The sequence below is a fragment of the Notothenia rossii genome (genome assembly GCF_949606895.1).
Source record: "Notothenia rossii genome assembly, chromosome: 9".
Classification (NCBI taxonomy): Eukaryota; Metazoa; Chordata; class Actinopteri; order Perciformes; family Nototheniidae; genus Notothenia; species Notothenia rossii.
In genome coordinates this window covers 31,035,952-31,055,385 of record NC_136907.1, presented here as the reverse complement: position 1 = coordinate 31,055,385, position 19,434 = coordinate 31,035,952, and the positions used below count along the sequence as shown (strand labels likewise).

Below are 19,434 nucleotides of genomic sequence, written 5' to 3'. Positions count from 1 at the left end.
TCCAACCACACACTCCCAGCTCAGCACCTGCCTCACTGACATTAAAATTTGGATTCAAAACAATTTTCTAAAACTTAACTGTGACAAATCGGAACTTATAATCATTGGCCCAAACTCACTTACCCGCTCACCCAAGATTTTTCTCTTACCATCGATGGCTCCATTGTCAACCCCTCCACTCACATCCGTAACCTTGGCATCATCCTCGACCCCACCGTCACTTTCCTCCCTCACGTCAACCAGGTCACAAAAAGCGCATTCTTCCATTTAAAGAACCTCGCCCGCATTAGACCCTCCCTCTCATCGACCGCTGCTGCTACTCTGATCCATGCCTTTATAACATCCCGACTGGATTACTGCAACAGCATACTTTTTGGATCACCTGCATTCACACTAAAAAAACTTCAATATGTTCAAAACTCAGCTGCCCGCTTGCTCACCTCCACCCGACGCTCCGACCACATCACCCCTATCCTCCACTGGCTCCCCATCAAACACCGGATTGACTTTAAAATATTACTTTTCACTTTCAAAGCCCTCAACAACCTTGCCCCCCCTACCTCTGTGACCTCATCCAACGACAAACCCTCACCCGTCGCCTCAGGTCTGCTGAAGCTAACCTACTGCAGCCCATCCGGACAAAGCTCCGGACCTGGGGTGACAGGGCCTTCGCAGCAGCCTCCCCCACACTCTGGAACTCCCTCCCAGCCACGTCAGATCCGCCAACACTCTCACATCATTCAAACAATCCCTCAAAACTCACCTTTTCACTCTTGCCTTCAACTCCTACTCAACTATCCCCTTAACCTTATTCCTCCTAGCGAAGCACTTTCTACTTTTGTTGTTATTTTGTTTTACTTGCTTGTAAGCGCTTTGAGCACCAGGAAAAGCGCTTTATAAATGTAATGTATTATTATTATTATTATTATACCAGACAACAGTGCAGATTTGGAATCAAAATGATCCAATTTCTTCTGCCAGGGATTGGGACTCAATTCTGACCATGAGATCATTTGCGTTTTCCCTCACCTCTAGCAAAGCCTCCCTGACCTTATCCGTTTGGTAGCGCAACGGCTCGATGCTATTCACTCTGCTCTCCCACCGCGTCTCACTCCAGGACTTGAGAGTGATGTCCACATGTTTTTTCAGGATGGTCCACCTCTGGGGAGAACCTGAAAACAAGGTGTACAGCTTCTGAACATTACCAAAGAAGCAAGTAGCATCTATTGATCCTTTGGCTGAATCCGCCATCATCAGATTCAGTGTGTTGGCTGCACAAGGAACATAAAGAGCTCGAGGATTCTTCTCCAACAGCCTGGCCTCTACCCCTTTATTTCTGCCCTTCATGTTTGCACCATTGTCATATGATTGTCCTCTGCAGTCCTCAAAGGGGATCTTCAGCTCCTCCAGCCTGTTCAAAATGAGTGTGGACAAACCAAGCCCTGTGGATTCAGGAGCTATGAGGAACCCCAGAAAGTGCTCCCTGATCTCAGTCTTTTTCTTCATACTCACTGTTCGAATCACAACAGTCATCTGCTCCTGGTGGCTGACGTCTGGGGTGCAATCCAAAATGATGGCAAAATACTTGGACTCTTGGATTTCAGCCACCATTGCTGCAAGTATTGTGTCACTGATACAGGAGATGAGTTCATTTTGGATTGTTTTACCCAAGTATGTAGTGTAATTCCCTACACTGTCAATACGACTGATGTGTTCTTTCGGAACAGGGTCAAACTTGGCAATTAGCTCAACTTCTTTGAGGAAATTCCCATTGTTGCGGTTATGTAGGGTGTCAACAATCCCTCTAAGTCCCAGGTTCCTCTCTGCTAGAGACTGGATGATGGAAACCAACCAAATGAGCACCTCTCTCCACCTCTTCTTCTCTGCCTCCAGGAGGGACAACTCTGTTTCGCCTATTGTCTTCCCTTTTCTAAGACGGAGCTCTAGTTCCTTCCAAGTCAACACATTTTCACATGATCTGGGCTGTTGTCGTGTAGCTTCAGTAATGCGCCAATATTCACCCTGTCCTGTTGTCCCTCTGTTATGAGCTTTAATGATTTCTTGGAAAACAACTTGCAGCAAAAGCAGTAGACTGAATCATTGTTCTTGGAGTATATTAACCAGCTTCGCTTAACTTTCTCACCATTTACAAGTGGTCTAAGCATGTAATGATAATGAAAGCTTCTGTTGTTTGGTGTTTTCGGGAATACAAAATCTCTATCCACCTGTGCTGGCCTCCTAATCACCAGATCTGTACGTACGTGATCGTTAAGTACTGATGGCCACTCAGCTGGGTCCATTGGTGAACCAGAGAGAAAAGGAGTAGAAGTTACAGAGGTAGGTGTAGTAGGCGTAATGGTACTGCTCTCAACTTCAATGGGTACAGAAATACCTATAGGGAAATTAAGAAGGAAAAAAAAGTTTTTGTTACTTGACATGTTTACAAGTTGATGTTCCTGGCAATGAACACCACAGTTGAATGATTGAACACAATAGTAATAATAATAATAATAATAATAATAATAATAATAATAATAATGTGGTGAAGTCGATGGAACTGCTATGGAATAAAGAGGTATATAATTGTTTAATATATGACTATAGGACTGACTCTAGATCAGCTGTCTTTTCACCACTATGGCACTGCTTTTGAGACAGCTCCATAGTGCTGATCCAGAATCAGTCCTTAAAAACAGGTATCATCAAACTCCTTCCCCATGCATGACAGATATTTATTATAAGCAATGAACAGCGAGCTTGCTCAATAGAACTTCAACAAATGGCAATTGTAGCTAGCTCTGTGGGCTTAATCTATACACTTAACACATAACTTACCAGCATTGTCTGAGGCGGTTTCTTGGATGACATCGGAGTCACTGGTGCCAACAGCTGACTTTGTACTAACAGCAGTGGTGGAGGTTGATGGACCTGCTATGGAAAAAAGAAATATATCATTTGTAATGTAATGACTTAATTTTCCAAATTCAGAAAGCTCTCACTTTGGGCCCGTTTGAACTCACCAACAGTGTCCTCCGAGGACGTTGTGGTGTGTGCTGGCACCTGCTGTGGGCTTCCAAAGTACTTCAGAAGTGCTCCTGAGGAGAGTATGTTACAGAGTTAAGCTTTATGGAAACAGACTTGAAATGGAACATACTGGCTTTATATAGCTAATTCAATAATTGGTGTGCCAATGAATACTTGCATTTACATGAACGTAGAACCCAGAAAATGATGTTTAGATAGATAGATAGATAGATAGTACTTTATTAATACCAGGGGTAATTGGTTTATTTGGTCAAAATATGAAACAAGCACATATACCTAGCTAACATTAGCTACGAGTGTGACTTGCTGCCTGAGCTAAACTTTTCTAAAGTAAATACATCAGTAACGTTAATAGCATCGCATTATTCTTCAGAAAGGCTGAGGTAATAATGATAACTTGGCTAGTTAGCTAGCTGTAACGTTAGCTAGAAAGTAAGTAGTAGTAGTAGTAAGTAAGTTAGATAACTCCCGAATCCAAGTTATCCAACTATTGTTAGTGGGACACAGGAAAGGAGACTCAGCCATAATATGAAGTTACATACCTTTATTGTTTTGCCTTTTTTCTTCATGAAGTGTTCTCTTTTTTCTTTTTTGATAACCAGAGGCGTATGTCCTTTTTTTGTCAGAGATCATGCAAACTCCCCCACAGTTGAACGCTCTGTCTTTTTCTGTGTTTGTTATTGGTAATGGTGGTGCGCCATGCAAGCACTGCACTCATTAGCGCTACTGCTGGCAGGGTGTTGCAGTGCAACAATAAACCCGCGCATCAAAACACGTGTTAAAATTAGGGCTGTCAGTCGATTAAAAATATTTTCTTTAAAATATTAGAAGCAAGCGAGCGAGAGAGAGAAAGAGAACGAGAGAGAGAGAGAGAGAGAGAGAACGCACACACCTTAGGTGTGCGTGTTCTCTCTCTCTCTCGCTCGCTCGTGCCACACATACACACATACCCTCCCGGTCCTCCCGATGGCCAGTCGGTGCCTGCCGGTGAGCGTGGAAGTGTGGTCTGTCGCAAGCGGATGGCAGGAGCGGGGCTGTCAGCATCAGCTTGTAGATGGTATTTTAAACTTGATGCGCTCTGAAACTACGGGGCGGCCGACGACAAAAAACACACATGCGTTAATCGCGTTAAAATAATTAGTGGCGTTAATTTGCGTTAACGCGTTAACTTGACAGCCCTAGTTAAAATAAAAAAAAATGTAAAAAAACGTTCAAATATATATATATTTTTTTCTTCTAGGGGGCCCCTTAGTGGCTGAGGGGCCCTAAGCTGCCGCTTATGTCGCTTAATGGATCAGGCCGGCCCTGCCCAGAGAGAAAGTGACGAGGATGACAGTACACTTACCAGCATAGATTACTGCTACAAAGTAGTGAGTGGTGTACCTCAGACCTTTAAAGAGGCCATGATATCCCCTGAATCAGGAAAATGGGAAAGAGCGATGGATGAGTAGATGAGGTCCCTGGAGGACAATCATACTTTTACTCTAACAAAATTACCCGAGGGTAGACAGACAGTGGGAGGCAAGTGGGTGTACTCAATCAAGGAGGGTATTGAAGGGCACGACAGGTACAAGGCCAGGTTTGTAGCTAAAGGCTACAGTCAGAGGGACGGAATAGACTACGGTGAGACATTCTCCCCTACAGCTAATCTGACCAGTGTACGGGTAGTTATGCAGAAGGCAGCCGAAGACGACTTTATTTTACACCAGATGGATGTGAAGACAGCCTACCTGCACGCACCCATTGATAGGGACATATGGAACAACCTGAAGGTTACGAGAAGAAAGGAGAGAAGCTAGTGTGCAAGCTAGAAAAATCCATTTACGGCCTGAAACAGAAATTGGAACGAGATGCTTCATACATGTCTAATTGAAGACCACTTCATACAGAACCCAGTAGACCCCTGTGTTTACACAAAGGAGTCAAAAGAGTCAGGGAAAGTGATAATTGTGATTTGGGTGGATGATTTGATCATTGCAGCAGACAACACTAGAAACCTAGAGCAGGTGAAAGATATGCTCTCCACCAGATCCAAGATGAAGGACCTGGGCAGGTTAAAACATTTTCTAGGCATGGACTACGAACAGTCTGCCAGTTGTGTAAAAATATCCCAGAAGAGATATGTGGAAAAGATCCTGAATCGTTTTGACATGTAGGAGTGTAGAACTAGGGAAACACCATGTGATCAAAAGCTAGACTACAATGAGAATGCACAAAAATGTACGGATGTAAAAATGTATAGAGAAGCTGTAGGCAGCCTCATTTATTTGACAACATGTACTCGCCCTGACCTATGTTTTGTAGTGAGTAAGTTATCACAGCATTTTGCTGATCCCACAGAAGAGCACTGGATTACAGCAAAACATGTTTTCCGTTATCTTAAAGGTACAGCAGATAAACAGCTTTGTTACAGAAAGAGCAGCGAGGGCTTAGGGCTTCAAGCCTATAGTGACGCAGATTGGGCGGCAGACGCCACAGACAGGAGAAGTACCACAGGGTATTGTGTAAGTATGGGTACAGACAGCTCACTGGTTTCATGCAAAATAAAGAAACAGCCCAAAGTGGCACTATCAACTTGTGAAGCCGAATATATGGCTCTAGCCTTGACAATACAGGAATGTATTTATCTGGAACAACTGCTCGAAGGAATGGATACCTATGTATATAAGAAAACTGTTGTTTATGAAGACAACCAGGGAACCATTGTACTTGCCAGAAACCCTGTGTGCCGAAAGAGGTGTAAACATGCGGATATAAAATATCACTTCATTAGATCTGTCATCAGAGAAGGAAAGATGACACTGGTTTACTGTCCTACAGATGATATGGTTGCAGACGCTATGACCAAGCCTGTCTCCAAACTGAAATTGAAAAAATGTGCATTGTATGTGTGGTGAATGCGGGTATTCAGCGGGATATTTAAGTTTCCTCAGCAAGTCTATATATGTTAAAATGCAACGGGGGAAGTAACTGAAAGTAACCGTATGTGGATATTGCATCGACCAACCTCGAAGCACGTCTCCCTGGAGAGGACGCGCAAAGTGAGAGAGATTCTCTCCAAGACAGGGTGAGATCGCTCCTTTGTGCCACGCCGATCATCGTGTTTTCCTTTTTTGTGGATTATAGCCTGAAAAGGCCTACAAACATTTCTGTTTTTGCCGCCGACGGGCGCAGGAGCAACAGCCTTTTTTTTTTTATCAATGAACCTGGATTAGGCAGTAAAGACAATTTCAATGTATCACGAGTGGACTTTTTGTTGGGTTTTATTTGTTTTGTTTGGCTCGAAAAACTGTGAATACATTTGAATAACGCAGAAAACCTGTCTTTGTTTCTTTTTTGTTAATGTGTGCATATAGAGTTTAGTTAATACATTTCCGTGGGGACTATTTTGTGGGAAGAGCAGATTATCTGTTTATTATTTCTGTTTACGTTTTATAATATTTCGTTCAAGAACCCCTTGTGCATTTAATTAACACAACTATTTTTAGATAGTTGATCGTTACATGTCTGTCCCATAGAAGAACATGACAGCGCAGCGCAACTATGCTATGGACGTGACTGCCCTGGCAGTGACATCAACATAGCCTGCTTGTGCTACCACACTTTCCCCTCAAAATATCGTTAAATAACGACACTTGGAAATAGTGCTCATCCATACAAAGTGTAACCACATCATGTACATATGAAAACAATCTTTGAAAAATAACAGCGTTGGTTTAATCTATAACTATTTTGACCATGTTAGTGCTGTTTTTGCCAAGCATTGCCCCGGAAGTGCGTTTTGAACTATCCCGGCATACATAAACCACGTGACCGGCTGGCGGCGACATCAAAGAGTGTCGTAACTCTTTCTCTCTAGGGCTCTGGGTTTTTTAACCCATGTTAACCAGTGGAGAAATACCCGGAAATACCAAGCAAATGCTACCCCGACGGTCAGTTGTTATTTTCAATATTTAGATAATAATTATTTATTTTTTAATAGTCACACTCGACTACGGCGATTTTCTTGTTGCCCCAGCTGGTCGACACCTCTTTTAGCAGAAACAAAGGCTGCCTACATCAATGTATTAAATCGATGTTAATCCATGTGTGTGGATGTGGAATTAACGGACGTGACGTTGTGCGATTGCGTTGCCAGGCAACAGCTTTGGTTCATGTTAATTTACAACCGTAGTTATATCTAAAAACATGTTAGAAGGCCTCACGAAATAGTTTAATGTAAATTAAAATTTAAATGTGAAGGAATGTGTGTGTAACAAAATACATCCGTCATTAACAATACCGGAAACAGACGTAAGCAAGATCCTCAGCTCGATGATTGGATGGTTTAGCCGCAATGCACGCTGGGATTTGATGTTTATACGATGTGAAATCCAAAAACATTTAAAAAAATAAATAAAAATACTTTATTCCGAGTGTGCTTGCTTTTCTCTTTGAAAGTCATCATCACATAACGGCATTGTAATGCACGGTTCGGGTGCATTAAATATTACATATCTGCCGTAGTTCTCTATTTCTATTTTTCTATCCCTGATGAGAAGACTTCTAGACAAACATGAGAACTGCCGCCAAAACTGAAAACGTGACGTGGATCATAAATATATCAGCAATTAAACAACATCTTACATTTCTTTTCACAAAATACGTCTCCTCGCAGTATCAACACTAATTCGGCTGACTTTTATATTTGATCCAATTGGTAGATAGGCTGTATTTGCACCATAATGGTGCACAGCTGATAGAAAGGGACACCTGGTGGTTAAAGCATGTTATTTAATTTTATTATTTGTATTATTAGATATTAATAGGATCCCTATAAAGTATATTTCTTACTCGTTATTCTCTACTAATAGTTAGTTAAAGACTGTATATAATGACTATTTTGCACATCCCTTTCAAGATTTCAAGATTTTCTAAGGTTTATTGACATATCATATTATACACAACTACAGTGCAGAATGAAAAACTTGCAGGTTCCTCAACAGTCCACAAGGCATCTATCAATATGTGTGTATACCTCCATCATTAAACTGTCATTCTGCACATTTCTTATACTATCTACATACATCATATAAGAGTATAATGCATATGTATAATATCAGTTAAAATAAGTGCTTAAACGTATTTAACATTGCAGGAAAGCAATATATTAATTAGACGTTAATTACTTTGTCAGGCTTAATATTGATCTGTAGATACAAATGTCACTGTGTGTGCTGTGTGCTCTGTGTGAACATTAAAGAGGGTTTCATCCCTCCATATTCTTCTTCTATACCCCCAAAGCTTTTTTCTTATTCAAAAGAAGACCTTGACCTAAAGTATTCTTTAATGTTTAAATTAAGCCTTATTAGTTTGTCTGTTTTGCACATCCTCATATTAATATCTATCAGACCCCGGGATCATACTTGCACACGTGCTCTGGAGGCGTTACGTCACATTGACCGCTTCTTGACCTTCACCAAAGTTCATTGTCAAGTGAGGAGAGACTGGTCTCTTTCCCAGTTGTAACCTCGCATCTCATTAGCTTCAGGCAATGTGGAAAAAAGAATTAACCTTAACCTAAAAGTGGCATTTTCGTTCAACCTGACACACACACATACACATACTGTACACACTCAGAGAGAGAGAGAGAGAGTGGGAGCCATATACAGACATGAGCACTAGCCTTACAGTAGCAGCAGAGTCCACTGCTCTCCTCCACATGAAGTTACATTACATTAGTTACACACTCATTGAAACACGAGTTCTGACAGTGTACACACCCTAACATTACACTATATTATTATTATACTGTATTATACCAATTATTATACTGAACATTTCTTCAAGAAAAGTTCTACTCATCTGCACTGAGATGCAATTAGCCCAATCAGTTTTCTTTCCTTTTATTCAATCATTTTATACATTCACCACAGATCAATAGTTACACTACAGAAACAATTACAGTTAAATATCATTGTTATCGGTTGTATGATATATGATAGTGTGACAAAGTGACAAATATTTCAATTATAAAATATATTGTTTGGTCCAAATCACTGATATAATAATTATTTTTACCAAAATAATTATGATATATATATATTTTTTAATTCATTTTTATCACACTTGCAGACATGGGTCATGTTTTACCCATGTCTGTAAACCGATGTAGTAAACCAAAAACTGTTCTAATGAGGTTACGAAATACACATTTAAATAATGATTTGTGGTGATCAAAAACATGAATAATAATTTATATCACTTATATCTTGTCCGTTTGTGCTACCATTGTTTGCCTGACTTTTTTCTATATGACACTTTTATCTATAACAGAATACATTTGAAATATCAATGCTTCAATTTATAGCAAACAACTACAAAGAGACACAAAAACATTACATAGAGACCAAATCAACAAAAAATCAATCCAAAACATCTGCTAAGAGACAATAAGAGACCACAGAGACACACAGCGATCACAGAGAGATGAAAAACTATAGAGAGATGGTTAACAACTGCAAAGAGACACAAAATGACTACAACGAGACACACAGCAACCACAGGGAGACAAAGAACACAAATATGATTAAAATTCAATATCCCCCCAAAAAAACTGTACATTTGTACATGCAATATTATAGGCTATACAAGAAATAGCTCTCCTAACACTTGACCAGCACCGTATTGCACCAAATACTCGGACAGTCTAACATTCATGTTTTAAAGTCACTATCAAGAACTAGCTAACTGTGAACTTCATCCTATTGTTGCAGACATGTCAAGAAATGTGTGGCATGCCAGGACAAGATTTTTGTTGCATGCAAGAAATGTCCTAAATGTAAGGCCCAACAGCCACACAAGGAGAGACTGGTTAAAGAAAGAAAAAGGTTTGCAGCTGAGGAAAAGGAGTGGAAAGAAAGAATAAAGAAAAACTGCAACGGCGCACATGTCCTAGACTCCAGCTTCAAAATGGTAAGCACAAGTGGTAACACAACTTTAAATATTTTAACTTTTACTTAAACGTTATACACTGGACCTTTGTTGACTACATCTTTAAATAGTCGGAAAGCAGCCCACTGATCGGCCCCATATTTAGTGTTTCATCAATTTAAGGCTTCTTTATTTAGTGTCCTGCTAGAGAAAGAAACACAGGCTAAAATGCTCATAAAACTTATAAAGGACTCAGAACTATTGATATTTGAAAGAGTGATATACTTCCTATTAATTTACGTTGAATCTACAGGTAAATAAAACATACTTCATCATGTTTTCTTAAAGGTCCATGTCATGCTTTTCTGGTTATTACCCATCCCCTTGTGTGTTATGTAGTTTTTTCTGCATGTAAACGGTCTGCAAAGTCACAAACCCTCAAAGTACTCCCTGTAGCGAGTAAAACTCTAACTCAGAAAATACCTGTCTATGCTGCCCCAGAACGCCTCGTTGGACATTTATCTTTTTCCATTGTTTTCTTCCTGGGTATGGTGACGTGCCCATACCCAAATGGAACAATTCGTGGAGCCGTTACGTTACGTCACGTCCGCGGAGCCGTTACATTACACACACTCAATCTTTTCTCAGCTGCAGCTCCGCCGATTTCTCCTCCCTGAGACGGCGGGACGCGGCGAGACTGTGAGTCTGTGTTTGAGTACACACACAAACTCCCAGCCAGGCTGCGGTGTGTGTGTGTGTGTGTGTGTGTGTGTGTGTGTGTGTGTGTGTGTGTGTGTGTGTGTGTGTGTGTGTGTGTGTGTGTGTGTGTGTGTGTGTGTGTGTGTGTGTGTGTGTGTGTGTGTGTGTGTGTGTGTGTGTGTGTGTGTGTGTGTGTGTGTGTGTGTTTGTGTGTGTGTTCGGGCTGAGTTTCACTTTGTCTCGCTGTCTCGCAGAAGGCCACTGGGCTCACAGGGAGGGGAGGGGGGGGGGGGGGGGCAGGAGCTCCAACAAGCCGTTTAGGACAGAGAGTGAATACACATACTATACAGAGATGCTGTATGAGAAACCAATGTGGGTTTGGAACATTGAACTATTCTAGTAGACTTCAACAATGGAATTATGATCAGTAGAAATGGCCACGACATGGGACCTTTAAACACATGGATTATACTTTTCTGATGTGAAATTCAGGCTTTATGACTTGTATTTACTTATTACCATTTCCGTTGGACTGGCTTGCTGCTCTGGGGTATTTTCCACTTTTGCTTTTGGGGAAAAAGAATAAGAATGGCTACACAGCAGATGTCTTCAGTAGCATACAGATGAAGCTGGATGACTGCTTGGAAGAGGATATCAAATCAGTGTATGCGAAAGTATTAAAGTGAGTATCTTTTACTGTATTGATGATTTATTTGAAAGTAATTTAAAATCTGATATTAGAGCTTACATTTTTTTTAAAGATTATAGTGCACTTCAGAAGGTTTTAGAATCAAAAAGGAACCATTGAAGATTGTGGGACAGATCTGGGTAAGTGTTGAGATTTTTCAACTTGACCTGTTTTGTTTGGACAGTTTAGGTGACGGGCAAAATTTGACTTGATGACTATTGTTTCCATGTATTGGAAGCAAGCATTTAGATTAAAGGTAATTTGCTTATTAACCAATGATGCCCTTAATTCAGTAATATTGAGCCTTGAATAAATTGGCATTTGTGTGCGCTTTACAGGAGTCTTGCCCACCACTCCTTCCTCTACTAGTATTATTATTGTGATCCAGATTTGCATTCAACTACATATGACTATTACACGAGTAGCTATGTTGGGCAGAAGCATGTCTAAATACATTGTAATGCACAGCCATGTGTTTACCTTTTTAATTTGAGCATTTTTTTCTCTCCAACAGAAACTGAATTGATGGTGCTTGATCTCTGTCCTGTGGAGGCTACTGATGTGGTCGTGGAGGCTACTGATTTGGTCGTGGAGGCTCCTGATGTGGTCGTGGAGGCTACTGGTTTGGACGTGGAGGCTACTGATGTGGTCGTGGAGGCTACTGATGTGATCGTGGAGGCTACTGATTTGGTCGTGGAGGCTACTGATGTGGTCCTGGAGGCTACTGATGTGATCGTGGAGGCTACTGATTTGGTCGAAGAGGGGGATTACAGATCCAATGCAGAGGGACAGGGAGAGCAAGGTACTTAGTGATATTGGCACTGACACAATGATTTCAAAATTGAATTATTGTAATTATTTTACTATCGTAAAAGATGTATGGTCAAATTAAATTTGCTCTTGTGGCTCTGATATGTAGAATCTCAAAGCCATGATGTGGAAGTGGTGAATGGGGGAAAGCCAGCATCAACTTCTGTGGAGGAAGCTGCACAAGGTTTGTAGCGATTCATGTAAATTCAGGGCACTAATATTTGGAATGCATTTTCTTCCACATTTGCTTCAGTATTTAAGCAGTTTTCAAGATCCACTAACATATCTTAATTTCTGATGACTATCTGTATGCTCCTTTTATGACTGACACAGCATTTATATTGTTGACACTTCAACTGTACTCTAATTGTGCTCTAAAAATCTGGGTCCCATATGGTGTAGGTATCACAGAAGACAAGGAAAGCCTCTCTTTGGGAGGCACAAGGCCAGATCATGGCACAGGGAGCAAGAGGTCAAAGGTGCAGGGTGGAAAAAAATGTAGTTTTTAAAAAAATAATTGTCCTGATTTCTCACGTATGTTTGGGTAATGTTACCGTCTTATATGACACTGGCTAATGATTTCCGACTTGATGAAGATTCAATTGTCGCAGAACATTAAAGGCAGTGAAATAGGGGTAGTGGTGGTCTAATGCAGGGGTTCCCAAAGTGGGGGTCGCGAGACCCCGAGTGGGGGTCGCGAGATGATTACAAAATAAAAATGAAAATAAATAAATAAAAAAATGTATAAAAAAAATTGATCAATTTTTCTTTTTTTTATTATTATTAATAATAACGTTTGCATAGACATTTTCAGGGGCGGACTAGCCATCTGTATAATTTCCCCGCAACGAGGCTCTGTTTCTCAAACTTTACAAACAAATTAATTCACTGGCACCCCCCCCCATATTGTAAATATATAATAGTGTAATAATAATAATGCTGAAAATGGGATCCCTGAGGGATTTAAATGGCCAGACCCGAAAATAAACCCATTCATTCATAGATAAGGTGTGTTACATTGATACTACAATTCCCTGTATAAAATGACATTAAAACAAAGGATGTCTTAAACAAGTCATGTGTTTAGCCATTTCACTTACAATGATGACAAACTATCACTATTTTGTATTTACATAGGTAAAGAATGTGAAGAATGCTCCGACAGATCCACTACAGGGTCGTTTCTTTTTGCTAAAGTCATACGACGGACAGAAGACCAAGCAAGTTTCAGCAAACAGCTCTTTATGTTCTACTGATATCATCTATAATCTCACATAATCTTGAATTTAATGTTAGATTTTACAAAAGCTCTTTGGAAAGTGCAAGGAATCAGTTGGTCTGAATACAGTCACTTATAACCCTTCTGGAAACTCATCACCTGGTGAAACCTCAGGTGGTCTCTTTTGAACCCCTGGAATAATATCTTATTATAATAATATCTGGATCTTGTGTTCCTATAGCCATTTACTGATGCTCCATCATAGAGCTCCACACAACTGCTGTCATAACATGTTTATTTTAAATATGCATGTGTTAATTTTGGAGTGCATTCTTATAGAACTGACTAGTATAATAGAGTTAGAAAATACAGGAAATTAACAAAAGGAATTAATTGCCACTTGATGTCAATATTTCAACATTGGCTTTGCTTGGAACAAACAATATAGTTTATCTTATTTGAATAGTACTATGATGTTCACAACAATTTGTCCACTGGGCTTGTGGCCTAGGCAAAAGCAATTGCATTCACTATGCTTAAAAACGAATGAATGTATTTAAGTCTTGATAAAAATGAAATTGCCTATATGAATGGTAAGTCAACATGTACACTGTTACAATTCCGGTTCAGGTACCAAAAGGTTGCCAGTTTTCCTCCAAACAAATTACATATGCTGAAAAAACATATGATGTTAATATGCTTCTGTTTCAGCAGATTGTTCATTTTTACACATTGTGAATGAATGGTGCTGTTGTCAATATATCGCTTTTTAAAATCAACATGCATACATTTGATGTAAATGTGTGGTAACTTGTGGCAGTTTTAAAACAAAATATCTTGCACTAGGTCAACAATCACCCATACAATGTGTTGTATTAAAGGTACTTCTTCAGTGGCGTCCCTGCAGAGCATGGTAAATATCCAATAATGTTCTACCTACATTTGTGGTGAGAGAAAAACATTGTTAAACAATCAGCATTTCTAACCCAAAATGAATGGTGTTGGACTGGTTACCATTATAGATTTGGCTTCCTTGTATAGGCTTGTCACCTAAACAATGTATAGATGAAGCAGATGTCCAATTTTACAATGGAGTCCAGTTTACTTAAGAACACAAAAAAAATGCTTCATCCGAAAAAGCTTTCCAGCGCGCTTCCCTTTACTGGCAGGAGTATTCTGTATTTCCACTGTTGAAATGCATTTGTTAAAACTCTTAACGATGTAGATTTAGTCTTTGCACCAGTAAAATGTGGTATGACAGCAATTCAAATAGATGTATTTATAGTTATTCCTTCTGAGATATTTGGATGATGCTGTGCTCTTTTTAAAAAGACAGTTTTTTTCAAGCCCATTTATTGTGGATGGGCTTGATGTTATTGGGCTGTTAACGCAAAGTAAGAAAATAACATTAGTGTTTTTTTGTATTTGTGTCTTATCCCTTTAACCAGTGGAACACGATGGAAGAATACATGGGAGCCCATCTCAAGCCTTGAATCAGCAACTGAGGTAAATGAATATCTTGAAGAATAAGCCCTCTAGCTATAGGGAAAGTCAGTATTCTGTGTTTAGGGAGCCAGCGGATTCGGAGACAGATCATCAAATATATTAAAGAGTCAAAAGTGTTTCTAAAGTTTGTGATGTCAACGTTTTCAGATCTAATATCTGAACATATAGGTAACATTTTTGGTCAACAAAAATCTGAATGTGTTACCCTGTCTAAATACTATTGAACTACTACTTTTGCAAATAGGCCTACCTATCAACATTTAGTATATGGTAAAGAAGGATGAAAAGAAGGCAAAACAATAAAAATTCCTCTCATGTCACAGAACATGATGAAAGCCAGACTATTCAGATGCATAACTTTGTATCCATAAAGTATCCCATACTAATTTAGCTGTTCTTGAAAAAAGTACTTAAAATACCTTTGCAATGTTGACATAATATACACAATATCACCTACAGTACCCAGTGATTATATCTCCAAGTATCTCAACCAAGGCAGACATACAAGTCAATTGGATTACATTAATCATTCCTCTGACTTCTTGAATAGTGATGAAATGCTGACAAATGTTTTTGAATATTTAACAGCATATAGAATGCTTAAGTGTCTGTTTTTGTTGTTCCACAGATACATCCATGATGAGCCCTTTTGAGCCCCACTCCTCGTCCAATACCTTTTCGGTTCTGCTCGGTTATTCTGTATTCATGTTTTATATTTTCCATTTGAATAAATGACTGAATAAAAGCACACTGTTTGATTATTTTTTTTTATCTTCTGTCCGAATAAGTATTGCTATTATTTTAGGTTTGTTTAAGAGAAGGTTTGTTTAAGAGAAGGCTGTTCCTGTAATGAGAGTTCAAATTTATGCTACATTGAACGGTGTAATTGACTACACATCTTCAGAAACATAATTTGCTTCAGATATAACTCATAGCAATATTTTAACCATTAAGAAAACCAACTGCATTAAAAACCCAGTTAACAAACACTAGGTAAAGTATTTTCCTTCAGTAATGAAGATGTAATTCCAATGTAGACACACCTGGGGTCGCTGTTCTGTCTGTTAGGCTGAGCCATGCATTGTCTGGACCGTAAAAGGGATGAAGAAGACGAAGTGATAAATAAAAAGATAAAACACTGGCATATAATTTACGTTAGAATACATTTAATGGTTTTGAATAAGCCACAGTGCCTTAATGTACCAGCGAAAGAGGCTGTTTGCATGATAACAATTTAAAAGTGTGTATTGTAATCATGACATGAAACGACTACAAACAATATGGTGATTATTTACCCATTAACCAGCATAATAACGGATTTGGTCAACTGAACAGTGAGCCGCCATCCCGAAAATAAGTTTGCTCCAAAATGATATTAAAAAATGACTATTATAAGTAAGACAATAAATGGCAAATATATAGAATATAAACGTTTTTGAGATACGTTCAAAACAAACGTAACGTGGAAGAAAATACGTTTCTTCCTAAACGTAATTGAGAATGCAGTATGAAACGACTACAAACAATATTGTGATTATTTACCCATTAACCAGCATAATAACGGATTTGGTAAACGTAACAGTGAGCCGCCAGCCCGAAAATAAGTTTGCTCTAAAATTATATTAATAAATTACTATTATCATTATAAGCTAGAAAATAAATGGCCAAGATAGGTAGAAAGTAAACGTATTTGAGTTACGTGCAAAAAAAACGTAATGTGGGAGAAAATAGGTTTCTAGAAGATATGTAGAAAATAAACGTATTTGAGATACGTTGATAAAAACGTAACCTGGGAGAAAATACGTTTCTCATTAAACGTATTTGAGAATGCAGTTTAGTTCTGTGGGAACGTAATTTTTAGGAGACAGAGTTGGGCTCTGAGCCCCATTTATTTTCCTCACAGACGGAAGCAGAAGTCCGAAATTATACGATTTAAAATAAAAGCAATAATTGTGGCTTGATATTGAGTAAGAACATGCTTTTATGAACCACACAGCTTCCGGTCTTCCTATAACACGTAATGCCGTGAGACTACCAATAGAAATACATTGCTTTTAAAATCGTGCTGTGCAAGACGAAAAAAAGGGGGAAATCGTGTTGGTGAACACGAATCAATAGATAAAAAATCGTGTTGGTGAACACGAAATGCGATGAGACTAGGTTGGCCTATCACAGTGCACTGAGATTTGTCACAAATTGTAAAGCACTTACTCATCACTGTACACTGTGTACCAAGGCAGGTTTGCCATCACTTACTGTAAGGAGGCTCAGTCGTTGGTACACGTTTATTTATAAAGCCATGTTGGATAAACTCCCGTATTACATCTGTTCACTGATAACACAGAGAGTTGCAAGCAGCTATTGTCTGAGATTGCATGATGTAGTATTGTTAGATGTGCCAAGAGCAAGGACTGTCTTAGGTAAGACAGCTTTTATGTGCGCAGTGACTTGCTTGGAACAATCTACAGCTAAAATTGAAACTGAGCAATTTCATTCCTCTGCATGTTTTTAAAGCAAGGGTAAATGAAATGCTCATTGAAACTATGGGTATTGAAGGATTATTTGAATTATTTGAAGTATTAAAGTAACGTGTTATGGCAGGAAAGTTAAATCTGATATATTCATTTTAATGTCACCTTATATATATTCATGTGTGTTACATTTGAAGGGACAAAGTATATTTTCCCTCCCCAATATATTGAGGTGAAGTCTTTGTGTTTAGAGAAGGATGGGAGCAGGGGACATCCTAATTTGGGGATAGCTCCAAGACTCTGGAATGTTTCCCTCGTAAAAGAAGGGGGTGCGTTACACATGCTTGGGGCAAATATGTGTGTTTTCATTGCAGTAAATATATGTGCTACATGATTACTGTTCAACTATACCTCTGTTTTTATTCTTTCATGTGTGGGTACTAAATGGCTACAAACATTGTGGAGAAATTAGCTTAAACATGTTTTATTACTATATATGAAATGGAAGCAGCTTTTATGACAGGGAGGAGAGAGCTGGGGGAGGAGACATTCTTCCGAAGATTTTCAGCATGTCAATTATCAGGGAAATCTACTTGTTTTCAATAGACGTGTGTGGTTAATTACTTTGTATTAATAATAACAGTATGTGTAAAGGAAGCTGGAAATATACAATGTGAAACCTTTTATTTGAAGTAAAGATGTGAACGATAGCTCAAACAAATGGAAAGGCTGTAGGACAAATGAGTGTGTTCTCTATATTGGGCCTGTGTGAAGTTTGACTATTTGAAAAGCATCTCTAATACTGCTTAAGAGCATAGGTAATGTGTTCCTCGTTATTATTGATATGAAAGTGATTTACATGTATTACGTATATTTAGCCAACTATAACAACTATATCTTAAAACATACTTTTAACTTGTGTGTGGCAGCCTGAGGCGGGAAGATGGACACAGGGACAAAGGGCCATAAAGGGGATGTGTGTGTGCTGGCTGCAAGATGTGAAATAAGATAAGGAAACTTGTTGTTGTCAAAAGGTGTCTGGTCTTCGTCAAACTGAAAGAGACTTTTTGTTTCCGGGTTTCTTCTGCTGTGTCGCATTGATTGGGAGCGACAGGCCATGTGTTGGTCTCTGCCAATAAGATGACCTCTGGGGGAAAGCACACACACACCTCCTGATGTGATTTTAGTATGAAACACTGTGTTTTCCTTTGGTTCGCGCTCTTGTTTTTGACCGGCCGTTCCTGAGACCTGTCTCACACGTGGTAGAACCTGAGCCCGGAGTACTCTGCAGAGTGCTTCGTGATTCCTTTGTATTTGTATTGTTACCTTGTATCATTAAAACAAGATTATTGTTTCACTTGTATTCTGGTGTTTCTTAATCCCTTCCTTTTTACGAATTTACCCAGCTTATCAAACGACACGCGGAGACGAGGTTGGTTTTAAACATCCTCCAAATCTCCAACAGTATTTGTAAATGTTGATAAGTATGTAAATGTAGCTTGTAAATATGTTGTACGATTTCCTCTATTGTTTTATGTTGTTTTATGTTTCATGTGGAACCTAATTGCTGCAGGTCTCCCTTGAAAAAGAGATCTATGATCTCAATGGGACCAATCTGGATAAATAAAGGTTAAAAACAAACAAACATTGTACACCAAAAAGCCAATTTAGCTTGCAGGGTCTATTTCATATACACAGAACAGAGCATTCTTAATTTCAGAAATGATCACCTTTTGTGAATCCATGAACTTGTGGAGAAAGACCTCCATGTGTCTCATGCTTCCCCCTGATGGTTGATCAATAATTTGCGAACATCAAGGCTTATACAAACCCTTCACATGGCCCATAGAGAGGCGAAGTCCCTCCCTTTCCGGTGGACCTCCATGGGACCTTATTTCGGAAAAATGATGTATTGAAGTCAATTAGCCGCTTTCACACCAAGTACTTTGCCGTACTTAGTTCCCAGCACTTAGTTCCCAGCACTTAGTACCCCAATGGAACTAAGAGCCAATCGCGTTCACACCGGAATAAGTCCCATATTTACAAATATGGCTTTCATAGAGAAAAACAGGTGACTGTTGTGT

At 39.2% G+C, this 19,434-nt stretch overlaps 1 protein-coding gene across 1 annotated transcript; it reads left to right on the top strand.

Moving 5' to 3' along the window:
* Nucleotides 1-11,533: 11,533 nt before the first annotated feature.
* LOC307019851 (uncharacterized protein) lies at nucleotides 11,534-13,638 on the top strand (the record flags this gene model as incomplete). Its single annotated transcript, XM_079650954.1, has 4 exons — nucleotides 11,534-11,600; nucleotides 11,859-12,146; nucleotides 12,557-12,633; nucleotides 13,615-13,638. Exons 2-4 carry the CDS (start codon nucleotides 11,870-11,872, stop codon nucleotides 13,636-13,638), a joined length of 378 nt encoding a protein of 125 aa, XP_079507080.1. The 5' UTR covers nucleotides 11,534-11,600; nucleotides 11,859-11,869.
* Nucleotides 13,639-19,434: the final 5,796 nt, after the last annotated feature.